The sequence below is a fragment of the Lissotriton helveticus genome, chromosome 5_1 (assembly GCF_964261635.1).
Source record: "Lissotriton helveticus chromosome 5_1, aLisHel1.1, whole genome shotgun sequence".
NCBI lineage: Eukaryota > Metazoa > Chordata > Amphibia > Caudata > Salamandridae > Lissotriton > Lissotriton helveticus.
Window position 1 is genome coordinate 1339611072 of NC_136065.1, and position 15649 is coordinate 1339626720.

The 15649-nt window shown below is 47.2% G+C and overlaps 1 protein-coding gene across 3 annotated transcripts in view; it reads right to left on the reverse strand.

The window, feature by feature from the left end:
* LOC144755373 (copine-5) overlaps positions 1-15649 on the reverse strand; it is a 1407230-nt gene that overhangs the window by 69349 nt on the left and 1322232 nt on the right. For all 3 annotated transcript variants that reach the window (XM_078644209.1, XM_078644208.1, XM_078644207.1), the window contains one exon: positions 11678-11780. In XM_078644209.1, coding sequence (XP_078500335.1) covers positions 11678-11780 — 103 coding nt within the window. The remainder of the gene's footprint in view (positions 1-11677; positions 11781-15649) is intronic.

Below are 15649 nucleotides of genomic sequence, written 5' to 3' on the forward strand. Positions count from 1 at the left end.
CGGGCCTGGACTATTAGCAACTTTGGAGCATTGCAGGTGACGGTGCGGGTCAATGGCGTGGTTTCTGCTGCCTTTCCTATCAGCAAGGTGACCAGACAGGGATGTCCCCTAGCCCATCTGCTCTTCGCTATGTATGCAGAATCGATGGCACAGATGGGACGAGATAATTTACAAATCAATGGGGCATGTTTTGGGAATGAGGAGCATATCATCAGCCATCCCGCTGATTATTTCATAGTGGCAATAAAAGACCTGCTACAGGCACTGCAGGCTTTCTTAGAAGAATTGGGGAAATTTAGAGAAACTGTGAGATTTCTCATAAACCTTCAGAAGTCCCAGGCTCCTATCCTCTCAGTTTCCCCTGGAATGTAGACCAACCTGACTGCTAAGCACCCACTTAGGCGTAACCCTCCATAGCTAACCTGGGAATTCAAATTGCTGCTACACTACGATACACCGTAGTCATTAACTACCAAAACATATTCAAGCAGATACACAATGACCGCGCCCAATGGGATCACTGCATCCTCTTGTGGTGGAGATGAATAGCCACGCTCAAAATGACCATGTTGCCACAAGCACTTTTCTTGTTTCAAACCCTACCACCATAACCAACAGTGGTTATATTGCAAGCTAATAAGACATAAGTTAACAGCTTTGTGTGGGAGGGTAAGTAAGCCTGTATGAGTTGTGAACAATCCTATAGCCCGAGTGGAGAAGGGGTCCTGGGGATTCCTAATCTTCAACGCTACTATCAAGTGGCTCAGGTCCGCTGGAGTGGAGTCGTTCAGAATTAGAAAGGCATTGGTGCTTCATAGACAGGGTAGTAGCGGGTGAGCATCTCTGACGGTCCCCTTCTTGCACAACACAAATCACAGAGAGCATGTGGTTTATACTCTTCACCTATTACCAGAGCCACACTGGGGGTGTGGGACCAAGTTGTTACCCGCAATGGGCTGACTTCCTTCCCATCGCCACTGATGCTTTTCTTTGGCAACCCTGGCGGCCTGGTAGGCTACTGGCTGCCGATCAGTGGGCCACCTGCTTGATGCTGACAGGCCTCTTACTTTTAACCAAATTAAGACGGTTTGCAGAAACGGAACGGATACACTATATGCAATTCAGACACTAGATCACTCATCCAAGCATACGTAAAGGTCCTCGGCACCTTTGAGAAGTGGCTACACTCTAAGGACACTGCAGATGCTGAATTATATGCTTTCCTTAATCACATGCAATCCAAGGACAAAACTCCAGGGCAAGAAATAATGGGAGTAGGAACTGGGGCAGACACTGACACACAAGGAGTGGGGCTAGACACGCAAGTGTAGAGTCCGCTGTTAAGATAGCAATTTTCTGGTACCTAACTCCTGTTCACCTACACCGGGACAACAACAGCTGTAGGGAAGAATGCTACTGATGCTGTGGGGCTCCTGGGTCCTTGCTTCATCTTCTCTGGGATTGTCTAAAGCTCAAACCTTACTGGGAGGCGGTATTGGCTGACATTGACAAATATCTTGACACCCAACTCCCATGCTTTCCAACTTACATTACCTCGGGTCTCCCCAACTCTTTGACTTTTCCACTCAAATCCCATAGGCGGCGGCATATTGGCCTAACATTGGGTACGGCACTTTAGCCGTTCTTTCCCATTGGGGCTCTGAGGTGCTTCCTACACACATGGCGTGGTAACACAAGTTGTGGCTCATATTGGGAATGGATTGTCTGACTCTAGCATTAACCTCACAACCAGACACCTACTGAGACCTATGGAGACCATATATTACCCCGCCTTCTACTAAATTCTATGAAGTGATGTGCTCCAGATATCGCCATGTATTGCATTTGACTGATACTGATGACATGGCCCGTGGGAGGGGTGGGTTGCCTGAGGGTGACCATGTGAGATAGATATACTATAGCAGAGAGAATTCTACCAGGGGAGTGAATGGAGGCATTGGGAATATTTGCTAATGTTGCACTTTTGTTCCATTGCACTGCATTAGAGGGATGTGCTCTGCAGGTCCCTTTGTTATTTGCAACGTTGTTTTTGTAAAATAAATAGAATACATTTGAACCATAAAATCACACCAACACCACATTTAACATGACCAAACACAAACGACCTCATCCACATTCCTCTCACTATACCACCCAAAAATCACACAGAATGTGCATAATTGTTCATGCTGACCAATGCACACCTTGCAGCCCTGCACACAGCAGACATGATTAAGACTCATACTATCTTCCACATACCATCATTGAAACCTGTTTTCCCCTACCTGCCCTTGGATTCTGGATATCCTGGCCACAGAAATCAGCACACTTATTGAACCTACAAAAATAATGGAGGCACTATTGTGACCCACAGATAAACCTGGCCCTGCACACTCTTGTGAGAAGCACCAAGCAGCTCTTTCATGCTACTTCCCTGCCATTTTAAGATCTCCACCTCCCAGAATGACATCTTTCACAACCATGGCACATTCCTCCTTGCCTTTTTGAGATCTCTGGCCTCACCACCAAAGCCTAAAGAATTCCACAGCAACTTCTTCTTCAGAGACTCTGATTTGTAGGTGCCACTGGGACCAAAAACATGGCATGTCTTCTACAAGCTTCTAGAAGGCACTGAAATCATACAGTTTGTCACTTTATCATCTTAGGCACAATTCACCATCTAGGACTCCATCTACAAATTCCCAACTAAACGTGCTTACCATGCACAACAGCTCCTCAAATGAACCAACAACATAGTGATCCTTTTCCATCTTCTCCACTTCAAACCTTTCCACAGAACAAAATAAAATGTAAGCAACAGTTTCCATCATTCCAGAACCTCTCCATTAGTACACCCAAAGATGCTTTAATCGCCCTTCACAATGCGTCCAATTGCAATTATGATGTCACCTTCCTCCCAAATCGGTTGCCATATTAATAACCCCTCTCTGAAAGTTTGACACATTTGCAGTTACCCTCAGACAAAAATGCAGGGAGGCAAAGACAAGCTACCAAGCCCTCCACCTGCTGTTGTGATAAGATCTGGAACTTCCCTCGCCACCCCGATCTCGAAAGCTCCACCACTCATGGTCTTCAGGAAGGAATTCAAAACCATCCTCTTAACATCATCATTGAAGAATCCAGCTGGTAATCACTCTCATTCTGCCTGCATCCTCCCTCTACCCAGGTATCTTCCTCTCTTTCACTATCATTCAACATAATTCCATTGCTTTGTAGCGAGCTTTGCGCTATACATAAATACACACACATATAAAACACATATTAGATTTATTGCCAGACTACATTAGGCCGAAATTAACATATTATTTTGTATTTGACCCTTCTGTACTGAATCTAAAAACTCGTGGACTATGCAGACATTGAATTCCATCATAGCGTAGTTCACAAATTATGGATAAACAGCTGTATTTGCCCCATGGTGTATCTGCTCCAATGCCCTTTCAGACGCTTCTCGAACCAGACCCCAAAACAGCTACCTTAGGAAAGCATCCATATCATACCACTCATAGCCATACGTCTGTATCACATCCCTCTAAGGCTACTATATCACTGAAGGTTCTACAACACAAACCTTATGATATGAATGTATATCATATCTAACACCAGACTCTCTCATGCAATCTTAGGATGCAGACATCTACCAGTGCAATCACCAGGCTCTATTATTCTACTTGTAAGCTACAAAGATGCACCAGACTGCACACCAGACTCGACTTCACCAAATGAGCTACTTCGAATCTCCTTCGGATCTACCACTAAATAAATTTCTCCGAGTCCCTCTAAGCATAGACTGACACTCTTACTACTCCCATTGGCTGTCCGACCTAGTACCACAGCTAAGTACTTTTGTCCATTTTCTTCCAGAATTTTCAGCATGGAAGAATTTTACCTCTTCCAAAAGTTCACTAACGTTTTCGGTTCCCTATTTGCCTGCTATTTGATTGTTCTCCTTATCCTGTTTAAATAAAAGACACATTTGGTGAAAAAATGATTACACCTCAGGTCATCGAGTGGCTGACAAATAAGATTTACTCAATGGGTGTCCAACATCAAGTGACAAAGGATGCCTTAAATCCTTCTTCATATTAAATCAAGCTTTTGTTCTGAGTTTGGCAAGGAAGTCTTATAATAAGATCTGATGCCTCAAAACAAGATGAAAAAAGTTTTTTGCAGACAAGTTGGTGATGTGCTTAACCCTAAAGAGCTGCAGTTTCTGACTCGTTATTCTTACTTCACTAAATTGCAGTTTGCCCTCTTGTAGTCCCATGAAGTCTGCTGTGTTCAACCATAGCAAGATATCGGTGAATGCAAGAGAACGTGCTCTTTTCAAATAATAGTTCCTTGATGTCCCTCAGCCTTGACGTGTTGTGCATGCAGGCAGAGTGAAGAGCCTACTGATTACATTCAAATCACCCTTTAGATCTACTCTGCTGAGCCCTGAAGCATGGATCTGCTTCTTCAGAGGCTAGGGTACATCCAGTAGAAGACATCGGAAAGCATTGAATAAAGGGTGTGTAGCTATCAGCCCAACAAAGAATTCTCTATGTTTCAGATAGTGAATCTTATAATGGGACCAACAATTTGAGTCCAAGACTGTACTGCACCATCATTGTTATATATTGTACAACTGCAACACAGTTAATGCGTACTTACCACTATTAAATATTTGGATATTCTACTCCTCTAATGTTTAACACCCAACTTTAATTTAATGCCTCTCTCTATCCATGGAACCAGACACATCACTTACTTCTAGAAATGGTGGCTAGCTATTCTGTTTTATTCTGTGCATTTCTTTACCTAAGAAGAACTCTGGCCTTGTGATTTTCCAATACAGAAATTGGTTTCTTACCTCTCTTTGAGGAGACCCTGTCTCTGCTTCTGGGATCCAGGACTAACCTTAGAGAAATTGAAGACTGATGCTTTTTTTCTGAGTTGGAAGACGAAGAGCTGGATTACTGAGCGTGGAGAGTACCTTCCTTGATTGTGTGAGACACAGTCATGGCTAACCTACCAGACAAGTATGTTGAGAATGACTTAAGGGGATAGCCTGATCAAGAAGTGTATGGTCCTGCAGCCCAGCTCATCTTATCCGAACCTGAGAGCCAAGATAATGCTGTGCATCATGAGTGGGTCGAGAAGACACCAAAAAGATTGCTTCCTAACAAACCTGAACTGCCCACTTCAACTTCCTTTACTATAGACCTCTCCTCTTCAGACGTTGATGTCAATTCAGTTCACTTGTAGTGTGCTTGCAACTTCTCTGCCTGGAACCAAGAATGCTAAACACGCAGCTGAAACCCAATGTGGGGTTCTGTTGTGTAGGCAGCTGGCACTAGACAAAGATGATTAGAACCATCCATCTATGGCATAAGGTCTTTAAACCATAGTGTCCAGAAGATGACTCCAGCAACCCAACAGTGAAAATCTTGATTGCATGGAGCCATTTCTCCCATAAACGTTGCTATACTTCTTGAAAACCTAAAGACAAAGTCTGATTTGCGTATGTCTGCATCTAATCTGAGGTGGCATATTGTGTGAAAAAAACTGGAATGCTACCTCAACTTATCGCCAATGATTAGAATATTTGCAGGCATTCCTACCATTACTTTGTTTGGTTGATGTAAAGCCTTATCTACCACCCTCCTGGTGAACCCCTTCCCTTTGTCGAAGAACTAGCGGACCTTCTTACTAAATCGCTACTTTCCAACTCTAAAAATATCTTCCTTGGAGATCTTAACCTACACTGGAATGAACCCGATGACCCTGCAATCAACCTTCTTAATAACCTTCTTGAAATCATCGACCTCAAGCAACTTTGCCACTCCCTAACCCACGCCAAAGGAGCTATTCTAGACGCCATCATCTCCAACCCTGATCTGACATCCTTACCCAACATCATCCCCATTGACTGGTCAGACCACCATCTCATTCTGTTCACGATCTCCCCCACAGCCCCACCCGCCCCTATAATAAACAATAAAACTACAATTGTGACTAGAAATGTTAAGAAAATTCCACCCGGCGCACTGGAACATAAACTCCAATCCCAACTCAGCCTCACCCCCCCCCCTCTTCAAATGTAAATGAACTCCCTGAGCACTTTAACAAAACTGTCTCTGAAGTTCGAGACCAACTTACCCCTCTGAAAAGTAAAATGGTAAAAAATGCACCCTCTAAATCATAGTTCACCCTAGACCTTAACAAAGAAAGACGCTCACTGGCAGAAAGAACCTGGAGACAACACCCTTCCCCATCCCATCTGGCTCTCCTCAGAATTGCAAGATCCTCTTACAAAAAACACATCTTTTCGGAAAAAGCACCATTCTTTCGTCTACAATTCTCTCGTGCCAAAAACACACCTAAAGAACTGTTCAACATTATCAAAAATCAAACATCACCTGCACCCCTTAACCCGGTGGCCTCCACTAAAAAATGTGAAGAAATTGCCAACTTTTTCTATGAAAAAATCGCTAACATTGACCGTGCCTTCCTCGATACCCATCCCTCACTCAGCCCTCAACACCCCCGTGATACTACACCCTATCCACCCCTCCCTTTGGAAACACCCCTGACTCCCTCACTCCTCTTCCCATCGCACACCCCCCCTGAACCCCTCCCCACCAACCTACCGCTTAAAAGTAACACCTTATGGCATAATTTACACACCGTTTCCGAACGGGAAGTCTTCAACATCCTAGCCAACCTCAAACCATCCTCCCACACCAATGACCCTCTCCCATCCGCACTCGTCCAAGATCTCAAACACATCATTGTCCCCTACTGGACCAACATCATTAACGCCTCCCTCTTAACAGGGAGTGTTCCCATCTCCCTTCAACTCGGTCAAATCACTCCCATCCCCAAAAATCCCAAGGCTGACCCCAATGACCCTTACAACCTCCGCCCTATCTCCAGCCTCCCTCTCCTCTCCAAAGCCCTCGAAAAATGCGCCCTTCTCCAATTGGACAAACACATCGACACATTCAACCTTCTCGACCCCCTTCAATCTGGCTTCCGCAAAGGTTGCAGCACTGAAACTGCTCCACTCAACATAGTCGACGATATTCACCTAGCCCTGGACAAGGGCAAGTCCTACCTACTCATCCTCCTCAACCTCACCGCTGCATTTGACACAGTTTACCACCCAACCCTACTCAATACACTCAAAGATCGCTTCGGTCTTAATGGCACTGTCCTTAACTGGTTCACCTCCTACTTCCAACATAGAAGCCAACAAATCAAAATTCAAAACTGCCTATCCAGACCCATCTCTGTCTCCCTAGGTGTACCTCAAGGATCCATCCTATCTCCCGCCCCTTACCCTTATACTTAAACAACCTAAAAACAACTATCACCTGTACGCTGATGACACCCAACTGTACTATAAAATAAAATCCCATGCCGATATCCTGCACCTTAACTCTGCACTTACCAAGATCCAAACCTGGTTCCATAACAACCATCTTAAACTCAACCCTAAATAACCTTCTCTCCCAAAAACAACCCTCTCCCCATCCAAACATGGATCACTGACCTTAACGCCCTAAACTGCTCTCTCTCCCTCGCCGAATCTGTCAAATCACTCGGCATCACTGTTACCAATAATCTCACACTTAACTTCCATGTTAAGAACTCTGCAAAAAGTGCACTTTTCACACTCCGGCATCTCAAAAAATTCAAACCTTTTATTCCAGCTGAAGACTTCAAATTAATTATCCAATCTCTGGTCCTATCCAAAATCGATTACGGAAACGCCCTTCTCTCTGGTACACCCGAAATCCACCTTGCCCCAATTAAACCCGTCCTCAACCTTGCAGCCAGACTAACAACTAACTATAAACGTTGTGACCGCATCTCCCCTGCCCTCAAGACCCTCAAATGGCTCGCCATCGAAGGCAGATCCTCCTATAAAATTGCCTGTATTACACACAAAGCCCTTTACCAGAAGACCCCATCCTACCTCTCAATTAAACTTAACAAAGCTGGCTGTGCACGAACATTGAGAAGCACCAACACTCTTCTCTTCATACCCCAACTTCTAAAAAAAACGCCTCGAAATCCCGCTCCTTCTCTGGCAAGGCCCCAACCATCTGGAACGCCCTCCCCATAGACCTTCGATGCAAACCCTACTATTCCTGCTTCAAAAGAAACCTCAACATTTACTTGCTCACAAAATTCTGGGGAAATTAAATCCCTGATCTCCTTTCTGACTATTCATCTCCTTCCTCCTTTAGGCAACTCCGCCTACCCCTGCACTCTCACCCCCCACCTGACACCCTCCACACCCCTACCCCTTACTATACCCACCCACTCCTTACTTTGTCCACTGAGTCCTCCTTGTCATACTGTAAAATTACTATTTGTAACAACTTACTGGTTCTGTTTATCCTATACGTACCCTTCTCACTATGTACTCTTATTGGTTCCCTATATTTTTGTCTGACCGCCTGTATAATTTGTCTCATTCATTGCTATTGGTGTTTTTCTTGCTGATAACCATTGCTGATGTAAAGCGCTCTGATATCCTCGGGTGGAGCTAGCGCCATATAAAACCTTCAAATAAGTAAATAACATAAGTAGAAACTAGAGTTGAGTTGCTTGTATTCCAGTTCAGAGATGCCTTGCTTGTGAGGTAGCACAGTAAACAAAACATTATGGGCTGGAATTCTACCCCAAACGATGGCCAGTGGTTGGACTATTTGCAAGCAAGGAGATCTTCACGATAGTGAAGGAGTTCACGTCCCCGACCTCTTATTCACCCCCGCCTGTATCACCTGAGGCGTGGGCGTGTGATCTTGCCACCTTTTTTACCAACAAGATTAAGGCAATTCAGGCCTCCTTCTCGGAGAGCTTGGTGGAGGATGGTTGCGGCTCTGGGGTAGGACCTGGAACTTCGCCCGTGTCCACGGCAGTACTGGCTGACTTTCCACCTGTCTCCAGTGACATGTCTCGGACTTTGCTGGCCAGCCTTAAATCTGGCTCACCACTGGACCCCTGCCCCGCCAAATTCTTGGCGGGGATGGCGGCAGTGGTGGATCCCTTGGTCAACCCAATCCTCAACGCCTCCTTGCGGGAGGGGATTGTTCCTCGCACCTGGAAAAGGGCGATGGTGATCCCCCTCCTGAAAAAGCCTGGTCTTGATGCCGAGGTATTGGCCAATTATAGGCCAATTTCACTTCTCCCGGCTTTGGCTAAGATCACGGAGAAACATGTCCATGGTGTCTTGTCGAGCTTTCTCGAAACCAACAATTTGCTCCATCCATCCCAATCCGGTTTCCGTCCGAATTTCAGTACGGAAACAGCGTTGGTGGAGGTCTCTGAGATCATCAGGGAAACCTTGGATGTGGGTGGCAAGGCCATGTTAGTCATGTTGGACCTGTCGGCGGCCTTCGACACCGTCCCCCATGAGGCGCTTCTCGCCAGGCTTTATGACATCGGCCTAAGAGGGACGGTGTTCAGATGGTTTACATCTTTTCTGGAAGACCGCCGCCAGACGGTCTGGGTATCCCAGAGCTCTGCCGAGATGCCGCCATTGGGAGTTGGGGTTCCACAGGGATCTGTGTTGAGCCCGACATTGTTCAACATCTTTATGTCCCCTCTGGCGGCTGCGGTGGAGGCCTGTGGAGCCCAGATCGTGTCCTACGCCGACGACACGCAACTCCTCTTCACTTGTGGCAAAGATCAGCCATTTGATGGGGAGAGAATTCGGGACTGTCTGGATATGGTCTTCGGCTGGTTCCAGCGTAATAGCCTGAAGGCCAACTCCAGCAAGTCGGAGGTTTTATTCTTCGGCTGTGACATCGATCCCGAATGGCGGCAGTGGTGGCCGGCCGCAATGTGCCCTCCGGCGCAGTCCTCCCAGGTCGCCAAGAACCTCGGTGTTAGGCTTGACAACAAGCTCTCTCTGAGAGCGCATGTCCTCGGCCTGTCCGGCACTTGCTTCGGTGTTCTAAAAATGCTCTGCAAGTTTCTTCCTTTACTATCTGCGGAGCACAGACGGATCACAGTGCAGGCGCTAATCGGATCCAGGCTGGATTATGCCAATGCCCTCTTTTTAGGCCTACCGGACTATCTGGTCCAGCGCCTGCAGGTGGCACAGAACTCCGCAGCCCGTGCGATCTTTGGTCTGCATAGACGAACACGGGCTTCTGGGCTGCTGCAGACGCTGCATTGGTTGCCAATCCGGAAACGGATTATGTTTAAATCCCTGACGCTGGTACACAAAGCTCTCTTTGGGTCAGGTGCGGGATATTTGCAGAAGAGATTGGCCTTTTATCGTCCTGCACGCTCTCTGCGTTCTGAATCCCTTTTTACTGTGGTGGTCCCACGGGTGAGGAAGGCCCGGACGGGGGGGCGCTCTTTTAGCCTCAAGGCCTCCAAGTTGTGGAACTCGCTTCCATTGGCACTTCGCAGCACTTCCAATCTGCTTCAATTTAGAAGGAACCTGAAAACTTGGCTTTTTAATCTTTCTGTTTAGGTGGATCTTTCTTTCTTCCTGCTTCTGGGATCTGTTATTCATGTTATGTTTTTACACTGTAGCTGACTGTGGAAAGCGCCGGGACACTCTTTTAGAGTAGCCGTGCGCTATACAAAGGCATTTTAACATAACATAACATAACATTCCCCGTATCACTTTTGTGGGTTTGATTCTCATCCAAAACAGCACTGGAGAGCCAGGAACAGCAAATAAATATTTGGACACTGGGATTATTTTCAATAGTACCGAAGGCCATCAGATACCAGTACGAAATGACAGTAGACATGGAGGGTACCGTTCACACCCTTCAAACTCTGTCTACCATAGACATCAGTGAACAGGCCTCACAGGACCAGTAAAAGTCTCCCTCAATTTGGCAAGATGTAGCCTGATATATCAGCATAAGATTTCTGGGGACGTTTCAACAATTCCTTCAGAATCTAAGCAGACATGCTACCCGGAATGGTCTTTCTGTAGCACAAATTCAGGACTGTGTTGTGGCCCTTTGCAGCACTCCCCAAGCATATTGACATTATATAAGTCCATGTCACAGCTTTGAGGAGACATCAGTGTAACCGACATACGATGTAAATACAACATACAGGATAAAGATATTTGGAAAATAACAGGCACCTAAAAGCTTACAAAATGTGACTAAAATGAAATGAGCAATATCATTTCCCAGTACCCCTTGACACCAAAAACTGCTTTGAGACTAGTCTGAGGTCAGTACTGGGCTCTTGAACAGTACCCAGTGCTTGGTGACCGCAGTAGAAAAGACACCTGTTGACTGGAGAAGCTGTCCAGTTTCTTTAGCTAATCAGTTTTGTAGTGATTGTGGGATTCTCATGTGACTTAGGTAGTGGTGAGTTAGGCCTGAGCCATGTACTGCCTCAGGTCTACAAAAGTCTACAAAGCTAACTTCCTTGAACTCTGTAGAGGCAGTAGGACAACTGGTAGACAGATCTAACTCTTTGAGATACATTGCAACCACTGTCTGGCCTCTGAACTCCATTGACTACAGAATGGCAATCTTACCGGATGTGACAAATCGCATAGGTTTACTCCTAGAGACAAATCAATCACTAGACCAGTCCAAGCTGCCCTCAACCTCGCCTGCCCTATCCTTCTGCCTTTGGGTGGATAAAAGTGAAGAGATGACACCAGCAGACTTACGTTCACGATAGCCTCCTTGGTCTGCGCCATGTCCGATATCACCCCATCAGTGATAATCAGTAGCACGAAGTACTGGGAGCCGTCCTGCACCGCAGCAGCATAGCTAGATCAGAGACAATGAAACATGGAGCACGTAAATGTCAGCAGTAACGAGGGCCATTGGAGAATAAGTAAACACTGCCTCATCATCAGTGGCACATCAAGAGAAGGTTCAGGGAAACATAGCAAGTGTAAGTGTTGCAAGATATTAAGCACATCTAGAGCAGAACCACTGAAGCATGGCTAATCAACCATGGGATATGCAAGTGTATAGAGAAGGAGACTGCAAACAAAATATATGTGCAAAGTAACTGTCAAATAGCAAATACGGTGAGGTGGTAACAGAGCCCTTGAGCACTTCACCCAACTAACAGACAGCCCAAAGGTGACCAACTCTTTGGCGACGAGAGAGCTGTGGTGTATTTTTCGCAGTGTGTATTCCTAGAATCTCTCTCTGCAAGGTGTCCTCGGTGTGCTTCCTGAGTGTCACAGGGTCAGTGTGCTTGAGCATGTGGGCAGGAGAGAGTATTTATAAACACTGAAGGGTGCAAGGAGTAAGCCACCTGGCTCTGCTCAGTGAGTGACAGCGAGAGCGCTTAGAGAGCCTCCATTCATGCACCTAAATCACTAATAATGTGATCGAGCACGGACGGACTCGCCTTGCCTCATTGTGTGCTACGCATTGTACACCACAAGAGATTTTTATTGTAAATTTCAGGGTGATAGTGTGTGGCACAATACAGACATACTTCAAAAATACCACAGCTGAGGACCATTTGTGTCATTTCCACAAATATAATACAGAGATGTCTTCAAAACATTAGCACATATTTAAAAACTCTTGTGATCTTTGTCAGTACATAGTTTATAAGCAATTCCACACCAGCACCTGTACCACTACCAGTACCAGTAGGACATTATTCAGTAAAACAATGCGAAAACTGCTGATTCAGAGAGAACTCTATAACCCCCGCACTCTGCCCTACTCCCACATATATGCGATATCACATTTCCTTTCTATTACTCCCTCTCCTGCCAAAAAAGCCAACTACACATTTTTGTCTTGTGGTGGTCATTTGTTGGCCGCGGTTTATTAGGGATACAAGGAAACATGTATATACTTTGCAATTTGCATGTTATGTCATTATATACTTCCTTGGTATTGTCACTTGGCCCTTCTGGACCGGTTCTTTTGTAGGTTGGAAATTTTTGCGCCTCATTTGTGCAGGAAGGGGGTAGCTTCTGTCCCGGAGTTAGGCTACCTTGCTACCTTGTCCGACTTTGTTGTGCCCTGCCATCCGGCGGGGCTGGGCTGCGAGCGCCGTCTCCGTTTGCTACCCCCTCCTTTGGTAGGCCAGGTTACCCAGCCTTGAGGCATCCCAGAGTCGCTGTCCTTAGGCCACCTTACCCAGCTGTGATGCATCTGAAGGTGAGTGGACCTATTCTGGCGCACCGCCCTCCGGTGTGCCTCCGTACCAACCGATCTCAGCGTAGTTCTTCGCCATGCCTTTTCCCTTCCTCAGCCCTGCAACATTGCTGTTCCTTTGGTGTGGGTGGGTGGGACAAGATCCTCCGCTTTCACCGTGCTGCTCCCCTGCTCCTTGAAGATAGGAGCATGCCTGGGGGAGCAGCACTGATATGCCCCCTGGCTCGCCTTCCTGCTGCAGCCTCCCCTGGCCATTGGGGGGGGGTTTGAATCCCGCCCGGGTAGTCATTGGCCGGGGGGATTTGGCCACTCGGGAGGACTGCCACCCACGAGGGGGGGCGGACCTTGGGGCTTCCTAGCCCCTTGTCCTCCGATCCCCATTTTTGCGCCAAACTGGGTCCCCCGCCCCCTCTTGCCTGGGGGCGCGACGCCGGGTTATGGCGCTGGCTCTTGAGTAATTTTTCGTCCTGCTCACTCAAGCAGACCCTTCCAACTGTGCTTAAGGGGAAATACAGTGAGTAATTGTAGGTTTTTAGCAAGCACCTATCCAACAAGGTCTGACTAGCTTCCACGATTCATTTTGTACGACGTCAGCCCATTTCGGATCTAAAAATATTCGCATTAGTGGGCGTAGCAGTGGGGTGTTGGCTGTAACTATTGCCTCCCCTGTTGCCCATCATAGATCCATATGGTCTGAGGTCATAGCACGGCACGAATGGCAAGATCCAGAAGAAAGCTGAACATCTCTGGCAAAAATCTACAGGGGTAATGGGTGAGGGTTTGTGAGGCACAGCCTCATTTTTCTGAAGACGCCGGGTTATTACAAAGCAGATGAAGTTCACTTGTCAGGGGTAGGGATGGATACGTTCATACTCAACTTAGTAGGGGCGCAGGAGGAACTAGGATTTTCATAAGGTAGAAGGGAGCAAGGGGGGAGCTGCCAGAGGTCGGGAAACCACTGTCAGCATGGCAGAAACAGCACAAAAAATAGACAGACAAGGCAGCACACTAGACTAAGTTGACGAGCTGCTAAACAGTGTCCTAGGGATGCCTTCTGGCAGGATCACTGAGGGTGGAGGCGAGGGGCCCGCATGGGGTCATCAGCAGCGGGTCACAGCACTTGCAGCCCGGGTTGGGCCAGACAGCCACCTGTAGCATGGCGGGGCCACGTGGAGGAAGGCCGCAGCAGCACTCTGAAATAAGGTATGTCACACTCGTAGTTGTATGTGGGCTGGAAGACCACAAGCTGTCTTTAGCCATTTATGTATCCCCTCGGGTCGAGCTCGCCCGAGAAGTGTGTGGATGCATGTAGGGTGCAACAAAGTAGGGGAGAGCCTGGGTGGCTCTCTACATCCCTCCTTTCTTTTAGTGAAGAAGACTTGGCACTTCATGCTCAGGGGAAAGTACACACAAAGTCCTTCAGTCTTTGGTTTGGCGAAGGGTTCAGCTGGAGACCATACCTCTGGCTCCGGAAGCTGGCACTAACCCCTGCGCCAGCTGCCGAGATGTGTGTTGACTCTGTTGTTACATCTTGATCGCGCCGATCGGTTCCAGCGCTAACCTCTTCCTGATCTCCTCGCGAGTTTCCGGGTGAAGGACTCAGCAACACTGGCGAGCCAGGCGGGGTGAGACTTGGAGTGTCTTCAGGATCTTCGGTCTCTTCTTGGCCCAAATTTTGACTGTCAAACCTTTTGAAATGAGACACGATACTCGTGACCGATTGCTGGCCACATTGAGCAGTGACCATGGTCTCTTGGACGTTTACCACAGTCCACTGTCTTTGACCACCACCTGATCTCCCATTCTCAGCTGTGACTCTTTGGCTCGAAGGGTTTCGCTCGCCTTTTGGTTTGTCATGGCTCTCCTCGCTTGGACAGCATTGTTATCCCATTCCGGGGGCACCCACGTGGAATCTGTCGGGATGCTATCACGAGGTGGTCTCTTTAAGAGCAGGTGCGAAGGAGCACACTTGGTCAAGCTGTGAGGCATTTGATGGTAGGCATTTAGAAACTATTCTAGGGTGACTTCTGCATCTTCACCTTGGTCCACTGCGATGCGTAGAGCTCCATTGAGTGTCCGCATTAGGCGCTCCACCTCCCCATTGGCTTGAGGCCACAGCGGGGTGATCTTGCGGTGGCGGATTGCCTTTTGGTCCAGGTACTCTTGAAATTCCCGACCTTGGAATGGTGGCCCATTGTCCTTCCGAACTTTAGGTAGTCCCATGAGTGCGAATGTCTTGTTCAAAACTCTTTGGACATATGTAAATGCCGCTGATGCCACAACCTCCACTATGGGGAACTTTGAGAATGAGTCAACCATCACCAACATGGTACGCCCATCCGGGAAACTTCCAAAATCTAGACTAACCTTGGTCCCTGGGGTGGTACTGGGTTCTTCAGTGATCACCGGCGTCGGATCGCCTCTCGTAATAGCGCAGGCATGGCATTGCCTCACCATTTCCTCCACCATGAAATCCATTGACGGAAACCAGACCTTGTTCCTCAAAG